Source organism: Hippocampus guttulatus, chromosome 3 (assembly GCF_054856545.1).
Source record: "Hippocampus guttulatus isolate MCC_2025c chromosome 3, RoL_Hgut_1.0, whole genome shotgun sequence".
In the NCBI taxonomy this organism is placed as follows: domain Eukaryota; kingdom Metazoa; phylum Chordata; class Actinopteri; order Syngnathiformes; family Syngnathidae; genus Hippocampus; species Hippocampus guttulatus.
The window spans coordinates 13,734,393-13,753,274 of NC_141263.1; the positions used below are offsets into that span (position 1 = coordinate 13,734,393).

Below are 18,882 nucleotides of genomic sequence, written 5' to 3' on the forward strand. Positions count from 1 at the left end.
CAAAAACAACAACACATTTTTGTCAAGTGTTTACAAGATGAAAAATAGCACCTGTAATTTTATGCTTCCTAAAAAACATACAATGACAATTAAATAGACCTTAAAGATTTAAGCAGGGGTTTGCCACTTTTCAATTTCAATTCAGTAGACATTGTGCTGCTCCTTCTTGTGTGCAAGCTTTGGCCACAGGAGGCAATACATACATACATATATACATGTTGACATACATAGATTGAGTCAAAACTATGCAGCAAGCTTCAGTAATAATAAAAGTAGAACCGACAATAAAGTCGCTGACGGTGTAGCGGTACACACGTACAGCGTGGGATCGGTTCCCACTCAGTGAGGTTGTGGATGTGGGCGTGAATGGCCGCTTGTCTTTATATGCGCCCTGCGACTGACTGGCAACGAGTTCAAGTTGTTGTCTGCCTTCCGCCCAAAGTTAGCTGGGATAGGCTCCAGCAACGCCCTGCGACCCTTTTCAGGATAAGCAGTGTTGAAAATGGATGGCTGGGTGGAGTCATAATCATAATAGTAAGAGCTGCAAGTAAGCATGACAAAAGAGAATCTGTTCTCAATTGTTGTATCTCTCTGAATGAAGGTTAAATTATCAGATGTTCTTCACATAGAGATGTCTGCGAGCATTATTGCATTATCTTTGTGGCCCGCCACATTTCATGTCTAAATAGTTGTTGCTTAACCCTTTTAGGGACAGCGGTTACTACAGTGCACGGCTTATCATGTTATCAGGTTAAAGGGTGCATGAAGGGGTTAAATGGTACTAACACCGCAAGATCAATGTTATTTGCCAGCCTTTTAATGGCATTTTGCATTGTTTATTAACCTTTAGCTAAACGGATTGATCTACAGCAAAGCTATGTGGCTGTTTTAACTACACAGCATGGAATTCTCTGCGTTTTAAGGTTAGTTTGACAATGACGGCTCCATTTGAAAACGTCCACATTTGCGGCACTCATATCTTACCAAGCGTGTCGACACATTCCTATGCAGGCTTGTCCCGTTGTTAAGTTGATCAAAGTGAAGCTTGCAGTACAATTTACCTGTCAAAGCATATCAAATGTTCATATGAAGCCAACCAAATCATTGGGTACACCGGCGTAATCCAACAAGATCTGTATTAACTGCAAGATAATAATGCTCATTAAGGTAACAAATGGAGTTTTCTGGCAGGCTTTTGCATAAATTTCCACCATTATAGCAGGAAAAGCAATGTCAAGTGTTCATTCATTTGTGACTAATGAAGACAACAGGTAGTGAAGTGTAGGCCTCTTCCCCAATGGACTCGTCTATCTTCCAGCGTATGCGCAGATTTGATTTAAGAAAACTTTGTGGAGTACCGGTCGAAACCAGTCTAGTACAAGTCAGACATGTAATTCTTTTTATTTTTTAGTTTTGTCAGTCTGCTACCGGTAATCGAATGGCACATAGGCCACTCTGTTAGGCTCATACTGTACATTTTTGAATGTGACACTGGTAGTGCTTCACCAGGCATGAACCTCAGTGTACGTCATTGCCGCAAGATCATTGTACATTCTAAATATGCACTCTCTAGAAAGGTACACGTTCACATCTCGATAAAGATTATAGTGTTTATATTTTTGACATTGTCGGATCATTTGTACAGTACTGCTGTTTTTAACACCGCATACTGAGACCAAAATATAGCACCAATGTTTAATATTCACCTCTTTGACAGCATCAAGCAAAAATGAGCATCTATTATATTTGTTCAGATTGATTTTCTGACTTTATGAGTGAAAGTGCTGGTACCGTGTTGAGAGTCAAAGGCATGTGATCCCTGGCGCAGGGCAGAGCTGCAGGTGGTGCAGCGAAAGCACTCCCTGTGGAAGTAGAAGCCCTCGGCACAAATCCGCTCGACCAAATAAACACGCCGCTCGCATGAGTGGCACTTTTCAGCCGACTGGGGGAACGCCCTTTGGACCGAACTACCCTGAGGACCACATAACACACCAATGATCAGGGCAGATTTGGAACACTTCAAGATTTCATCAACCTCATGAAAAGGAATATGAACTTCAAATATGATTTACTTTTAGAAAACACAAAAGTACCTTAATGTGTGTTTTCTTGAGGAAAGGTAGCACTCCATGATTGTACTCTTTTTGAATATTCGGTAATGACATAACACAACTGTTTTCATCACACTGTCGGAATGCTACTGGTGTGACTGCATTGGCCACCTGAGGGCAGGGCAGTAATGTTCAATGAAGCGTTACTGTATGAGAAATCCCGAGCAGTTCTTGCCTCTTCTCATATATGTAATGCAGTCGGCCTCCCACGTCCTGCCTAAAACTCCAGTGAAATCTATAAGAACATTTTGATACCCGAGCTCATCATTTAAGGCACTAATATAAGTCATTCATTCTTCTTAGAGGATAAAGAATACATCCTATGACTGTGAGTACAGTTATATTGTCTGTCAAATCTTGTTACTGAACCATTTGTGTTGCTCCAAGGGTTTATAGAACCAAAGCATACTGTAGAATCTACAGTGCCAATTAATTAGCATTAGCATGAAGCTAGCAGGACCTCTCTGGTGGCAGTTGTTGGCTGTTTCTTAATTCATTCATTATCTCAACCCGCTTATCCTCACTACGGCTGCGGGTTTGCTGGAGATGGAAGTATGTTGAAGCCATTTTGTTGATGACTTGATCACTTTTTGCCAAACTGCTGTGTCCTGTAAATTGTGTTGAGTTTACTGCCACCGTGCCGCGCCAAATCTACATTCTTAAGTTAAAGTGAAAAAAGTCATAAGTCGAGCCACTCGTATCTCGTATTCTTTCCCAAGAGATTCACATTTTTGGGGTGGCTGACTGGGAATCAGAAAAAAACTGCCACAGTTTGAGGATGTAAATTTAGCCAGGACATGACCCTAAAATGAGAGCAAGTTCCTTTTCTAAAATCAAAATCCAATGCCAGGCTTTTCCATAATTGAATATTGATTTAATATTATGGCTTTATTTTACATTACAACATAGCTGTCTAATATTTAGGCCCCAAATGAACCCTTTCATGCACCAATAATGATAACCTGTAACCCGAGAACATGATAAGCTGTCCACTGTAGTGACCGTTGTCCCTGAAAGGGTTACGTTTACCTACGCGGTAGGGGGAAAAATATTTCCCTTGCCCAAAAAAACTCATCAGAATTTTGATACAGATGAACCTAATGTTGTGGCTGTTGCTACACACGCTCAACATTATTGAAGCACACTTAAAGCGTGTGTATTATGCTCTTCAATTATAGTGTGTTGTCATTTTTAGTGAAAGGACCAAAATAAACCCTTTTAACAAATTCAGGCAGTCTGTGAAACACCATTCCACAATGTGCATGCTCAGATCAAACAGAGGGGGAGACATCTACCAACATAAAAAGCATGCCATCACGATGAGTGGAAAACATATTTACAGCTAGTTTCTGATCATGTTTCCCAATCGATTAAAAAGTCTTATTAGCAGTCGGTGTAAAAAGCAAAAATACAAACATGTACAAGTGCAACCCGTGAAAACTGCTTAGACATGTGAATGATGTTGCTTTACAGCACTGTATGGGATGGGTGGAGTAGAAACCACAAGGAAACCACGCGGGCACGCACACACCTCATTCTCCTCCTTTATGAGGTCCTGCTGCTGATCGAAAGCACACGTGCAGAAAGAGCCGAGAGGGCAAAGCCAACATGTGCATAGTGCTACATTGTAGGATGCATTCTTGTTTGTGTGTGATTATGACAAAGAAGCAGTCAACGTATTAAAGAGTGCACATCAAAGAAATACACATTTCACGGAAGCAATTGTTTGCACACGCTCAAAAGTCTTCCATCCCAGTAGTATGACAATAACCGTAATCTAGACTTTTGAACATAAAATAAACAAGCATGCCACAAGAGTGTCCAAACATGCAAGTAAACACAAGCCAGGGAGGGAGGGGTCAAAGGGCAAGCACGCGATAGTCACCTTGATAACAACAGAGCTGTCTGCTGAGATCAAACCGCTGAGGTGAAGCGCTTTCTCCTTTATGCTCTTTGACTGAAATTCTCTCGCTTGTCGCGACTGAGCTTTTTTCTAAAACAGGAAGCGGGAACCAAAGATCAGTCTCGCCGCTTCTGTCTGATGACACAAAATCAAGTCGCTTCTGCACATTCACAGCTGAAAGGAACAACACACTCTCATCTCCATTCACTAAGGCCAACAAAGTGAAATGTTGACTCTTCTGTTAGTTCTACAGTTAAAAGTTTGACGAACAAATGTGTGTAGGACAATAAGATTTGATATCATGTTCACACAGCACCTGGTGTGAAGATTCAAACGGTGGTGGAACACAAACGTGAGAAAGCCACAAAAAGATGACATAGGTTTGGACCAAGTAAAAGAGTTTCGAAGAAAAAGGGCCTGAGCCCAAACATACCTAAAAAAATCTAAAGTCCACAACTACTTCACACCGCAATTTAGTGTTTAAAATAGAGTGTATATGGCAGCAAAGTACTACTTTTGTCTCAATGGAGCTCATCAACTCACTTCCCCATACTTTGTAGTGCCTTGCACAAAATGGCCACTAAGCATTCCTTTTTTTTTTCTTGATGATGCTCCTTAAAAATCACTTTCTCATTGTCCGAGCCGCTTATCCTCAGGAGGCTCGTTGGCGTGTTGGAGCCTACTCCAGCCTGAACCGATTGCCAGCCACTCGTAGGGCACACATAGACAAACAACAACCGTTCACGCTCACGATCACACCTAGGGGCAATTTAGAGTGTCTGATGAACCTACTATGCATGTTTTGGGAAAGTGGGATGAAATGGGAGTACCCGGTGAAAACTCGTCCAGGCACAGGGAGAACATGCAAAATTCACCCTGGAAGGCCAGGGCCTGGAATTGAATCCAAGATATTTGTACTGTGAGGTGAACGTGCTAACCAGTCGACCGCCATGCCACATTCTTAAGATATTGTTTTCCAGATTTTATTGCTGAAATGATAAATTGTCATTTTAACATGGATTCACAGTATAAACTGTTCCTTTTGCTTCAGTTTCTATGTTTAAGTTTATTCTAATGTCATCTGGTTTGGAGCGGATGGCTTCATATTACAACTTAATTGTTTTTTTGTTTTTTTGACAACAACAAAAAAAATTGCAAATACATGCTAACTAACAGCAAATGGCATCACCAGAGCAGGAACAGATGGCCCACCTTGTAAAACACAACCAAGACCTCATGGATTACATTTTCTTCATGAAACCCTTTTACGTCATTCATCTTTATTTCTTTTCTCCCTTCAGTAAATGTGATTCGGTACAATAGCCAGAGGTAAGCCTCTGCTTCACCAAAACTGCACAACACACACAAATACGCACTCACACGCAAACTTAAGCCCGTAATCGCCACAACCTGTGCCACGTTTGCTGGCCTGCTCCTGTCGTGTTCCAACTGGAGGGATAATTATGGGGATGATCTCACTATCTGACTGCATGTTACACAGGGTATATATACTATATAATCTGCATTTCTTCACGTTCCATCACAACATGCAAAAATCACACTGAAGGAGAATGTGTGGAAGAGGGCATGAGCGGAAGAGAACATTTCACCTCACAGACGAGTTCATCCACCTCCTTGAGGCGCTGCAGAACTCTGGACATGAACGTAACCGCAGAGTGGACGTAGGGCGCCGAACACGCTTGGCTCTCCGGTTCTGGTGAGGTCTTGACCTGCTCGTGTGTCTGAGCCACATGTCTGAGCTTGACCATAGAGAAGCAGTGCTGCGACTCAGGCGGGAGCTCTCGGGATTTGAGTCGAGGCTCCGTGGGGATTAAGTTTTGTGCCACCCGTCTGATATCGAGTTGAAACTGAAAAGTGATGATACACACACTGTCACGTACCGAAAGAACGACGATCATTGACGGAACCGTACCGGTGGTTTTACATGCTTGAGCCCCCTCGATTTTTAAACCACGGCGGTCAAGCCAGATCCATGCCATTATTAAGTCATTTACAGTATGTGGCCAACAAGACCTTTTTTATAAGTTGATGGAGTGATTATTAGTCTTTTTGGGTAAAGGACAAGAATATCTGTTGCATGTTCAAGCCACCAGGGGGTTGAACCGAATGGTTGAATAATTTTCAACATCAATTTCCAAAGATTGAAATCAGTGAATTGCTAATCACAGGTTTCTGCAATGTCGTCTTTCAATTTGCCTGTCTGCTGGCGTCGTCGGACTATGAGGCTCTGTGGAGCAGCAAAATGTCCGGCCAACAAATCGACAAGAGTTATCTTCCGTCAGCATAGGTCCAAGAGTATGAAAATAAAATGATTCTGGATGAGCATAGTGGTTAGCCACTCAAGGCTCGGGTGTTCCAATCGCCGCTCATTTCAAAATGTTGACACCAGCAAGAGGTAGTGAAAAAATATAAACAATCTCATCGATTAATCGACTTCGACTCGACTCGACTGTCATCACATTAGTGTCAAAGACAAAAAAGTTGTTTAGCCCCTATTAGCCGCATGTTTAGTTTATAGAAAAACAGTCCCGCTGTGATTCTGGCTCGCGGATCTCATCATGACTAGCCCTGAGCTCTCGGCAAAATGAACAAACTTGTCCCCATCGTTCATTTGCTAAAAATACAAATGAATGATAAGTTGCACTTTCCTCCCTCAAAATGAAGAACTGAACTGTGATCATTAGCAATTATTCATTCATGCGGTTTCGCTATTTTCACCGGTCCCCTGAGAGAAGCCATGACTACGATTTGGCCCGTAATGAAAACCCGATTGATTTCCCTGAGTGAGGTTATGCCAGCCGACTTCTTGAACTGATTAGTCAGTCACAGGGGCATCGTTGAAAGGGTTTTTGATCGGAAGGGATGCCTCACAGAAGTTAGCTATGTGAACCACTACCATGTTGCAGCCCACAAACTAAAAACAAAAACAAAAAAACCATGAGTGCATTTGAAAAGTATTTGGATTGGTTTCCTTATGCAATCAGATTTGAGTGATAATCCATCACAGCGATTTTACTGCCAGCTGATCTTTAGAGGAGGATCAAATGATGCAATCAGCTCAATCAAGATGTGGCTAAAACTTTGTAAAAATGTTGCACTTTGAGTTCCTACGTGACCTCTTGCAAAATGAAAACAATACCTCCAATCACTTTCACGACAATACCATTTTTTTTAATGCGCATCAAGGAAATATTGAGTTGGACCCAGGGACATATTAACCCTCCTGTGACCTTCAAGTTTCCTAACATTTCTATCCTTGGATGGGTGACATTTTTGCGTGGGTTGTTTATGTTGAAAGGCTTTACTTCATTTAATGGGGACAACTGGGAAAATGAAAATCACATGATATATTTCAGTCTGTGCTGGCCTGTGCGCATTGTTGTTCAACGCTTCAGTGCTCTTTTGGGTCAATTTGACTCAAAAAATGTCAACATGTCTTCACGCTTCAGACAAAAAATATATATTTCTGCAATGTTTCGATTCAGTCACAACAGCATTACTAAAAATGTACACCAAGTCCAATTTATTTTAACTGGAAATTACACATCTAAGAGTGAATGACTTGATTTCAATGTCCACAATTCTTTTTTTTTTGTCAAGCCTAAGGATAAATTCTATTAATTCCAACTGTACAAAAAAAAAGCCCACCTTCTTCCAACTACTATTGATTATATCCCACCTGAGAGGCTGCAGAAATACAATATTACATTTTAATAATAATAATAACCTCAGGTATAATCACGGGATATTGCACCATGAGACAAGTGACAGAATAAAGAAGGGAAAAAAAACAGGAGAAAAGCGAAGAGGACAGTCCATCTCCCCGAGGCATGACCACCACTGCTAGTGGATGCAGATACCCGGCCGGGGTTTAACAGTCATATCAGCGCATGTTTTCGGTCAACCCCGTGCTGGTTTCAAGTTTGAACAGATTCCCCTCACTAATCATGTTGTGAGGACCGCATACTGCCCACCATTTTAATGATAGATCCTTAGGTAGTGGAATCCAAAAATGACACATTGCGATGCAAACGATTTCTGTGGAAGGCAGTGTTTCAATGACATCAACGATGGATGCTGATAAGTGAAGGGAGTGAGGGCTAAAGAGTACAAAAAAGAAAAAAAAAAGAGCATTTTCCTCGAAATAAGCTGAATGGTGGGAAAATGTGCTCTTGTCTGGATATTTTCATGCTGTCTGTTAGAGGATGGATCCAGTTTTGAGGTTGCATTCTCTCTTGCAGCATGCATAAATGTGAATGTGTATATGGTGACTGTTTTGTGTTTCCCAACTGCAATCTGGCTTCATGGCTCTACCTGTATCTCAGGTGGAGGCTTGGGCGGGATGGGAGGCGATAATTTAAAGTGCTCGCACTCAGCAGAGATGAGCGTTTGAAGAGGGGAGGAACTCTCACAGTCTGACTGGGATTTGGCAGAAAGGTTGGGAAGAGAGTTAATAAAAAGGCACAGAGCTGGGAGAGGCTGAATGGATCAAATGCTGGGTGTAGGAGAGCAGAAAAGAAAAAAAAATAACTTTAGCAGTAGAAACAGGAACATTTTTGTCAGAGAAACCACTGAGAACCTTTTGAGGTCCAACTCACAGCATTTGACAACAGGAGAGAAGTCATTTGTGCACAAATGAGTAGCAAAGCATTGCCTCCCTAAATGACTACAGGGAAAACTGTTGTGCAAATACAATGCCAATTTATTTGAAATAATCATAATAATAAATGTAACAGTTCACTGTACCTGTTTCCATTGGCTGTAGCTTGTTGTGCTCTCAAATTTGGCCTGCAACTGTGTAGCCATTGAGCGCACTTTGTTCTCTTTGGGTTGCCTTCGGTCCCACAACGAAGTACCTTGAGTGGACAGATTAGTGGCCTGAAAGACAGCAGTGATCTGTTGAACACACACTGGTACAAATTATTTGATGCCATCTGTACTTTGTGCAATGTTGGTTTCCAGGGTGACGTACATCTTTTTTACATCACATTACATCATAGGTATCATGTGGAAACCATTGCAGCAACAAAAATGCTGCTGCAGTTAGTGACACATTGTTGGCCGGAACCCTTGCGTGTCCAAGGTCTTAGAGCCACGACCGATGCAATAAATAAAACGACAAACTGACTAAACAGCGTAATAGACGGAAATTAATCCCCATGCAAATTGACCTTCATGGCTAACCGTGTTCTTATGCATTTAAGCATTCCAGTTATCCATGTTTAACAAAAGAAAACAAAATGATTATTGTCATATGGGAATTCTACCCGACAGCGATTACATGTGCTTGCTCCAATACTTCTCACAAAATGAGGCTTGCTCCAATACTGCCGCCTCATTTTAACTGTGGTTCCCCTTACCATTGTGCCAAATTAAGGAACTGTGATTAAAAGAGTCAAGAGCAAGTACTGTTGACTTGCAGTCCAAAGTCAAATCTTGCTTTCAATGAGCATTCACACATCTTTACAAGAATGATTTCAACAAACCTCCTCCATGTAAGAGCAAAATTTTCTCCTTTTGTAAATAGCGTCCGTACCGTCTGTCTTTTTGTCATCCTAGAAATCCAGCAGAGGTGGACAAAAAATTGGAAGTTTCATTATTAATAAAATGCATTCATATTCAGTCAGGCAATATTCAATACGTACTCACTCCCGTATGCAATACAATGTTACCTTTGGAATTCGTTTCCTTGGCAGAGCAAGATTAAGAAAATTATTGTTACTTCGGACTTCCTTAGATGGATAATCTTCACTATTTTCGTCCGCTCGTCTGGATCCTGCGGCACATGTGACTGAATCAAACCTCTCAAACTTATCACGGAACCATAAACATCAAATAAGCACAGACCATAGTCACAAGAAATCAGGACGGGCTGAACTGATCCTGGCAAACATTTCACTCGAAATACCTAACCAAAATGTCAAGAGTGACATCAATGTGTGGATGAAGTCAAATAAAGTGAGCGGCCCCTTCTGAGAGTGTCAGTCCACAGCCGTTCACAGCGCTGGTACAAATACACATTCCACACATCGCAGCATTCTTGACTGGGAGGAATTCATAACACACACAGGAAATCAACTGAGAAGGGAATAGATTCTCTTCGCCCGGAGTTACACTTTGTTTCTGCGTAACTTGGCAGAACAATATCAAGACGCGAACGAGAAACAGTAAATGTCAACAGAGGCGGCTTACAACATACTGCTAAGTCGAAGTGATGACAGTGCATAGGATAAGCGTAGTATTGTATCATTTAATTTGGCTACCAAAATGCCGGACATTTAGAACGATCGGATGTCAGTAAAACTTATTTAATAAAGCAACAGCAAGTTATAACATTGACTCGTTAACGTTGAACTCTCTTGCCGCTGCTCGATTTCTGTGTTCCACTGCGTAACCGATCGCCTTAAGTTTGAACTCTGCATTGGCAGCATGTCTCGAGCAAGGAGCCATTTTGGGGGTCGGCATATTGCCGTAATGACCATACACAAGGCGCATCAGATTTTAAGCGGCGCCGGGAGCTTTTATGAAAATGGAAGGCTTTTAGGTGCGCCTTTTAGTGCGGAAAATACGGTAGCAAAGTGTGGCACAAAATATATTGAGCATAGCATCGTCGGAGTTTAGTACCTGCATCAGGTAAAGGTGTGCCTCGGAAAAGTTCGTAGAGTTTGGATAGGTAGTTGATGATTTTGGTCTTTTCCAGCTCCAAGGAGCCGCTCGGCTCTTTCACTGATGCGAATGGTCTGATTCCAAATTCCCGCTCCACGATGTCAAAAGCCAGCTGGAGGTTGTCGGCCTGGTTTTCCTCATTCAATGACTCAAAGTCTCTGAGGGGGTAAAAGATGATAGTGACTTGTGTGGGAGGCACATTATGTACATGTCATGATGTCTCCCTGCTGCTTCGGAGTCTGTACTCAAGTCAGTGTGTCCTGTGCATGTGTTTTAGTATTTATTGTGAGTCGGGGAGAATATTAACTATCATTGACGGTCTGAATAACAAGACAGGAAGGTGAAGAAGGAAATGGGCCTAATAAGTGACTGAAGGCAAACTGGGTGAACGATAAAGTGCACAAAGATTTGAAAAAGGTCCTCTTAGCGCCACTTAATTGTTTTTCACAACCCTATTGGAATGAGTAAGAAAAAAAAGTCCCCAAATATGTAAAATGAGTCTTAAAAAATGAAAAAATTAAGCCCTTGACTCCTCCTTCAAACGCTGAGGCCTTGTTGAACTACTACAACGACCTGGAAAATAGACGACTTCGTCAAGCATCTGTCACACGCCAAGACATTACGATATGTTTGAGCTGCGGAAATATATCCACTTAAAACCTCAACACCAGGTCCTCACGCATCAATGAGCGGCCAGGCCAGCACTAAGATCCTGTCCTCATGCTGGATGTGACATCAGACTCCTTCCACGACGCGCCTCGCTCTTTATTTTTATTTTTTCTGCGTGACATGCACACACTCACTGCCAACTTTAAAGTGGCCACCCTGGTGGACTATCTGAAGGGAAGGTTGCATTTTAGGGGGGAGGCATATCTTGCTAGCGAAAAATTAGAAAACCGAAATGGTGAAAAACAGTGAGTTTAATGGAGTACCACATGGCCCAGTTATTGCTCATGATTTCAGCAGTTATCTTCAGAGGTGGATAATGTATTCAGTAACAAATCTCTTAATTCAGTTCACTTTAATACGAGCAGAGGAGAAGCTTTGCACTGTAACATTCATCCCCTTTATTTTTCCGGGAAAAACAATGGCACCAAACAGCTTGTTTAATTAACGGTAGTCTAGAAACAGTTCGAGCATCTTAGCAAACACTGACAGTGTGCAGACACCACCAGAAATATTATTAAAGAGCATCCTAACCTAGCAACACACACTTAGGGCCCCCCGTTTTCCCTTTTTTTTCTTTAGTTTCCGCAAACCTATTCACTTTGCAGAATTCCACTGTGCTGACAGGCGTACATTGCGAAGGGGAGGGCAGGGGTGAATGCCAGCGCGTTCCTGAAAACTTGCAGGACCACATGAAATTGCAGTGGCATGCGAGAAGGTATGAAGGCAATAATTTAAGCAGGAGAGGATATAATTTGTTCTGTAAATGGACTCATCCAACGCTGTAATACAGAGAGGCACAAAGCGCTGCCAGAAGAACAAAGTGTATTTAACACACACAGCAGAGTTAGTTGTAAAGTCATAATGTGGGAAAATAAATCTTCTCTGCTGCTTTCTGACAGTGTACGTACATCAGATGGGGTTTGAACCTGTGGATCAAGGCGCACAAGGCGAGGCCACTACTCCAAGAGAAGGTCAGGTCTGTGATTGTTACATTCCTGTAACCTTCGGTCTGTTTCTGGCACCACGTGAGAAGCCTCGCCGGCCTGATTTCAGAATCTATGGAGGAGAAACAAGCAAGTCGGTTTTCACGATGAAAGTCCAAGCGGGTAAATACCCGGAATGAAGGCGCCACTCCCAGGAAGTTAATGCAAAGGTCAAGATCGAGCTCACAAGTCAATTTTCGTCAAGATCCACACCGCCGAATTTTAAATAGAAGTTTTTCTTCAGTTTGGGTTTCAATCAGGAAGCAAAAGTGACTCTGAACTTGGCCAGTCAGTTGTTATTGCACAGTAACTCCCATTTTATGGCTTCCTCCTCGCAGTGAAGCCATGTGTAAAAACAAACCACAGAATATGACTTCCTCTCTGGATGCCTGTTAGTTTTAGCTTTTAAGAAAACTCTTCAAAGGAAAAGTCAGATGGCAATGCCAACACTGCAATGCAGCCTGCGCCGTCGTGATTTCTTTACCTCGTCTGCAGATATTAACTGGTCGCCGGATGGAGGCGGCACGCTCCAGGGAGCACGAATTCAGCTCTCCGTTCAAGTACAGGTGACGCACCTGAAAAAAGCAAAAGTTCCAAAAATAAGAGCAAGCATCTTTTTTCTCAGGTGCAAAATACATTGGAATTTCTCTTTTGCACCTGGTGAGGCCTGACACACGATGAGATGAGGTTGGGGTATCGCGTCGCAGGGTCGATGGTGTACTGTTCCAAATTTTTGGTGATGTTCTCAGGTGTTGTTTGTGGCAGCAACCTGTAAATGCTTTCTCTAAATACACACAAAACCTACGGTTAGAGACCGATGCCGGGTATCGCACAGAGTACTCGTGAATGCTGCCGATACCCATCGCAATACTAAAATAAAGTATGTTCTGCTCGCCAAGAGTGGGCACTACACTGTGGTGGTTTGAATTTTCTCCACAAGTGGTATCGGTATTCGGTAAATACTCAACAGTGAACAGTACTGGTATCGGTCGGAGAAAAAGTGTGCTATCGAACATCCCTAACTCAGATTATAAATGCAGTGAACTGCTTAGCTGGCAAGTGTATATCACACAAGACTGTGTGTGTGTGTGTGTGTGTGTGTTATGTTTTTAATGCATACCTCTCTGCCAGCAACTCAAGAACTGTTCGACCCTGAGCCCAGCCCTTCACCATCCAGGCCGTGTCAAAGGCAGCCAAGAAGCCTCTAGCGCAGCCTGTCCCCATGGGCCAGAAAGGCTGCAAACGCAACACACACAACCAATATGTCGGTAAACGCAAGCAAAACTTGGAAAACATGCCTGGGCCTACACCATCCCCCCCCCCCCCCCCCCCGAGACATTGTAGACAATTTTATCGACTCCTAACTCTGTGGCGACAGAAGACCATTTCTCTGTTGCTCATGCACAGTTGTCTGTCCACTGTAAAAGAAAGTCTTGCCAGAAGACCAACTCCATATGTTCATCTTTTACCCAGGGTTAGTTTCATGGCAGGAAGATGTAATGGTCTACTTGCCCTGACTTCAGAATCCATTCAGTTATGATGTGAATGCGAGTGTGGCTGGTTGACTATATGTGCGCTGTTTAACTGGCAAACGAGCCTTTGGACTAAATCAGCTGTGATTGGCTCCAGATCATTGCGGCCCTGAATAGGACAAGTGCTATCGAAAATGGATGCAAGGATGGTTTCACAGCCAGGTCTTCCAATACTGTTGTCCTCATAGTGTGAGGTAACCTTACCTCCAACAGGCTGTCTCCCACTAGCGCAACCAGGAGCTGATGTCCGAACCTCTCCCTGACCAGAGCTGCGTTCTCGGAAGCGTGCATGCTGGTGAAGTCAAACATGGCCACGTCGGGCTGCCCGCAGTGGTTCATGGCAAAGTCCAGCGTGGGAAGCTGATAGTTGGTGCCAAAGTCTGCAGCCTCTCGGGCATAGGACAGGAGAGCTTCCTGGTTAACGTTATCACTGCTCAGCAGCCTCTGTGTCTCCATGTAATCCTATCAAACAACAAGCAGGACAATGTCACTCTCATTTTACCGGTAGTTTATTTTATCTTAGTTTAGCGCTAATACTCTTTTGTTTGTTTTTTAATCACACATGTATTTCTTTCCTTTCATCCCTTCATTTACTACAAATGACTAACCAAAGGACTATTCATGCTTATATGAGCATTTCCCAACTTTAATTGAGTCGTAGCACATCATTTACATGACAAATCTGTCACGGCAAACAATCAAACAAACGTGTAAGTATAAGGATACTTCTCATTCATTTGAATTGTTGATTGACATCTTACGTATACTTTGTATATTGTATACATCAATTGGCCATCTCATTAGTTTTCCTTTAAATTGCTAAAATTGCTGTTTTATTGACACAGTGAGAAAGGTAACAATTGTTCTTTTGTTGTTCAAATAAGTGAAAACATCTTTCACCACTATCAAAAAAGGAGTAGAATAACAAAAGTAGGTGAATGCCCTAATCTCAGAATTGGCAAATATTTTTTACCTTACGTTCAGTACAGTAGCCAGCATGAATATCATACACCATTGAGGGACATTATTCATTCTGAGACCATGCTTGCAACTCAAAACGCTCCCATCTTAAATCATCATTCCCTTTTGAAATGAATGGAAATTCTCTTAATCCGTTCCAGCAGCCCAAAAAAAACACCAAAGTTTTTTATGTAAAGTATTTTGAAGAAGAAATAAATTCCTCTACAGTACTGTATTTGGAAAAAAAAAAAAAAGAGTAATCACATCATTCCACAGAGAGTAAAGAATTAAAGAGTTTGTGCATCAAGATCAAATGCTCAAATATAAGTTGCTTCAACGTGTATAACTTTTGACGGTACCATTAGCCCAGCAATGCAGTTTTGAATTCTGTGTTGTCATAAATTTCGTGAGCTAACATGAAGTTACGTTGTTTGGTTATACTTTGTACATGACATGTAATTCTCTTTATTTTGTGTTTAGTCTTAGAGTCAACTTCAACTACGAGTGCCAATAAACAGCTTGAAGCAAGAACTTGGTCTCTTGGCAACTCAGGATAAACTGCTTATGTGTCGAAGAGAGGAAAATGGGGACAGACACTTATTAACTCACATTAATGACAACTCCTTTATCCAGCAGGCTCTGTTTCTTTGCAGTCATGACAAAGTAGTGCGTGTTGTCCTTGTAGTACACGATGTTCTCCAGGTCGATGCCTGGGATAAAGTAAGTCAAAAAATAATTGGTGTCGTGTCCTTGAAGGCGTCACAGATCTCCTCTCTCCCACCTGTTTCTTCTTTGAGGTCAAGGAAGAATTTCTGATTGAAGATGAAGGCCACGCCACTGATTTCCTCCACCTTGGCCTCCGCCGTCGTGTTCCTGTTGATGAAATTGGCGGTAATGGCGATCGCCAGCTTGCCGCGAAAATCTTTTCTTCTGAAACCTGCCGTAGAAAAACAGAGAGCATCACATCAAGAGACAAGGTCAGAACGGAGGGGAAACCAAACAAGTCCTGTGGCCTTGTGTGTGTAAAAGTAGTCTTAAAGGCTAATCACAAGGTGCTTATTTCAGGCTTACACAGCTTATAAAAACAATAACTGTGGGCCGGACCACTGATTCGTATTGAAGCAGCAAATCATGTCTTAGACTTATACACTAGAACAGTGGTTCTAAAAAAGATACTCAGCTCCCTAAGGACCAACATCCTGACCAACATTAAAATACATTAGCACAGAAGGGCCCACATTTTCATCCAAAAGGAGATGTGTTATGACAAGAAGGTATGTTTTGAACATTAAAAAAAATAATAAAATTGCTGAAATAATTATCCACATTCAAGTGTATAAATAATTGTAATAATACCTGTACTAAAAAGTGGAATACAACTGAACAGTACCTAAAAAACATACAATACTTGAAGAGTAAAAATGTACTGCACTGGATCTAATATAATTGAGTGTAATTGCATGTTTGCCAAATTCATTTTCATCCTCTTCCGATGACCTATTCCTTGGCTTTTGCAAGAGTCTTTCACAAAGTGATTCTCGATGACCAAACTCGGCATCAAACAGGTGAGCCGTGATCGGTCGTTATCCGAACACTGAGCAACTCTGATGTCATTTTCAGTCGACCACATGTGGAAAAATGGCCGCCCCTTGAGATGGCTAAAAATGGGGTGGATTTTGCGACTTAATTCTTGTTCCACAAATGCAGTACTCATCAGAATGCAGTGCTTAGACTAGTGGGGATGCATAAGTCACGTTACTGCAAAGAACATTTTTTCAAACATGAACACGCCCCTGTTGAAATACTTTTTCCGATGTAAAAATAAATAAATTAATCAAGAAAATTACAACAACTAATCAATCAATTACTTTTAAATGACATATTTATAAAGTAAAAGAATAAGTTGAAAATCACATTCTTTACATTTGTTTAAACATTTGTGTTGACTTGTCCATTAAGAAACTAAATTACGCTCCTTGGTGGAGGTATAATAAGAACCTAATAGTGGAGTCATTAAGTTCACAATGTAGATGCCCATTGAATTGCATTTCAAAGGCTGTAGTGCATACCACCATATTAGTCACGCACATGAAGGGTTCGCTTTAAATAGGCATTTCTCAAAAGTAAATCAGCCTGAAACTTAAGCCATTTGAAAAATGAACAGCCAGTTTTCATTGAGAACAAAACGATCCGCAAAAAATAGCTCGTGATGTATTTTGGGCTGCTTTGCCACATTAAATCCAGTGAAAAACCCAGACCTGCTTCAGACTGACTCATTTCCTTTGAGCTGCTTCATAGCGAAAGAATGAGCCATAAGTCTTGTTTTTGACCTTTTTAGGAATACGCCTGAGTTGTGCATTGCTTGTTGGGTTGACCACAGCAAGCAGCGAGTTCAACAGAGCCCAGGGATGCAAAGTTATGCGGCGGCTCCAGTGCGCATCAGCTTGCGCCACGCAAGCCTGTCTCGATTCTATTTATGTATTCCGATCCTTTGTGCTTTGACGATGTGACCGCTACAACCTCATACGGGCACACTCGGGTTTCTGATGGGTAGATGGCTCGGTTGGTGGGAAATTTGAAATGCAGTGTATCTTTTCTTGAATGCCTATTTTATGTGTTTGTGTTGCCGAGAGAAAATGTCAAATGTCATTAATAGTTTTCACTATCCCTGCAAAAAAAAAATAAGGAGACAAATATTACAATACTGTATTTTTTTAATGCAGTAATAACATAAATAAATAGAATATGAAGAATGAAAAAGTTTGTGCAACATGATTACCGGTAGTTTATTGTGCCTCCTTCTGGGGTGTAACACTTGGCCACCAGGGGCAGTATAATGCAGTCTTGCAGACAAATGAACAAAGAAGAGTTTGACAACTACTGATTCAGTGCGCGCAGTAATATGATGCTATGCGTTCTGCATTCTTTTTATAGCATTGAGCGAATCTGGCGTTTAAAATACACAATGTGTAATTGTCCGTTTTGTTTCTTTTGAAAGCAAACTTCAACTGGGAGAAGCATGACAGTATTAATAAGAATAATAGTGATGGCAGCCAATCCCAGGTGTTCGCCACCTCTCCGCCAATGTTTGCTGGGATAGACTCTAGCACACCTGCGACCCGAGTGAGGATAAGCGAATGAGAAAAATGTATGGCTCTTTTTAATATATTACTATTATTAGGAGTGGCATGCATTTAAATAGACTACAATGTGTTATTATTCACGAGTTCAAATGGTGTTAAAAATACAGTCTTGGATTGAAACTAACTTTGATTCAGCAGCCATCGAGGTTTTCATCTTGCTTTCAAACATATTTTGCTTGAATAAAGTATTCCAACCATGTGATTCCAGTGCTGGGGGGAAAAGATTATTTGACTCTTGGATGTTGTTTTTGTTTCAACCTCATGTGGTAACTTTAAAAGACGTATTGTTCCCTGATCTCTTTCAAGTAAAAGTACACCCCTGAGGCGTGGACGCCGTTTATCCTTCTTCTTTGGGCATCCTCTCACCTTCCAGCGTGTTCCTGCGTCCGTCGGCCCCCACCACCACGTCAAACTCAAAGTCAGCCACGGGGTGATCAGCAGGTCGGATTGCAGCTCTCCAGCCTAGCCCTGAAAATAGAAGACGACCACAGAAGGATCAGGGTGGGTGGGAGTAGGGAAAACACGTTATATAAATATTCTCTTTTGTGCCTTATTCCTTTGGCGAAGACACAGCGTGAGAAATGTCAGCTGATCAGGATTTACGTATGCTTCAGGGACGCCACAAACGAATTAAACGTTAAATGCAACTTTTAGATGCCACGCTTCTTCCCAGTATGGGCTCAAGGAGAAGCTCTAATACGACTTGTGTCAAGACATCTTCTATGACAAACTAATTTTGAGCGGTTGTATGAGATTGTGAGGAGCACTGAAACAACCTGGCATTTTGTTGTGCAATAGGATATTAAGGACACCGCTAAGCCGCAGCGGAGGGGGAAGAAGTATGTCTAAATTTAGGCGAGGCTCTTGTTGGTTATCAGCGTATTGATATTACAG

The 18,882-nt window shown here is 41.8% G+C and overlaps 1 protein-coding gene across 4 annotated transcripts in view; it reads right to left on the bottom strand.

Annotated features, from left to right (window-relative positions):
• The window catches only part of mical2a (microtubule associated monooxygenase, calponin and LIM domain containing 2a), a 38,534-nt gene that overhangs the window by 2,229 nt on the left and 17,423 nt on the right, over positions 1-18,882 (bottom strand). For 3 of the 4 annotated variants that reach the window (XM_086106909.1, XM_086106908.1, XM_086106907.1), the window contains exons 5-21: positions 18,355-18,456; positions 15,627-15,782; positions 15,455-15,555; positions 14,090-14,347; positions 13,474-13,589; positions 13,011-13,137; positions 12,838-12,928; positions 12,279-12,426; positions 10,660-10,859; positions 9,708-9,811; positions 9,522-9,590; positions 8,782-8,913; positions 8,350-8,454; positions 5,625-5,882; positions 3,997-4,104; positions 1,792-1,972; positions 985-1,061 (exon numbers count right to left, since the gene is read on the bottom strand). In XM_086106909.1, coding sequence (XP_085963035.1) covers positions 985-1,061; positions 1,792-1,972; positions 3,997-4,104; positions 5,625-5,882; positions 8,350-8,454; positions 8,782-8,913; positions 9,522-9,590; positions 9,708-9,811; positions 10,660-10,859; positions 12,279-12,426; positions 12,838-12,928; positions 13,011-13,137; positions 13,474-13,589; positions 14,090-14,347; positions 15,455-15,555; positions 15,627-15,782; positions 18,355-18,456 — 2,333 coding nt within the window. The remainder of the gene's footprint in view (positions 1-984; positions 1,062-1,791; positions 1,973-3,996; positions 4,105-5,624; positions 5,883-8,349; positions 8,455-8,781; positions 8,914-9,521; positions 9,591-9,707; positions 9,812-10,659; positions 10,860-12,278; positions 12,427-12,837; positions 12,929-13,010; positions 13,138-13,473; positions 13,590-14,089; positions 14,348-15,454; positions 15,556-15,626; positions 15,783-18,354; positions 18,457-18,882) is intronic. The other variant, XM_086106910.1, reaches the window with a different exon arrangement.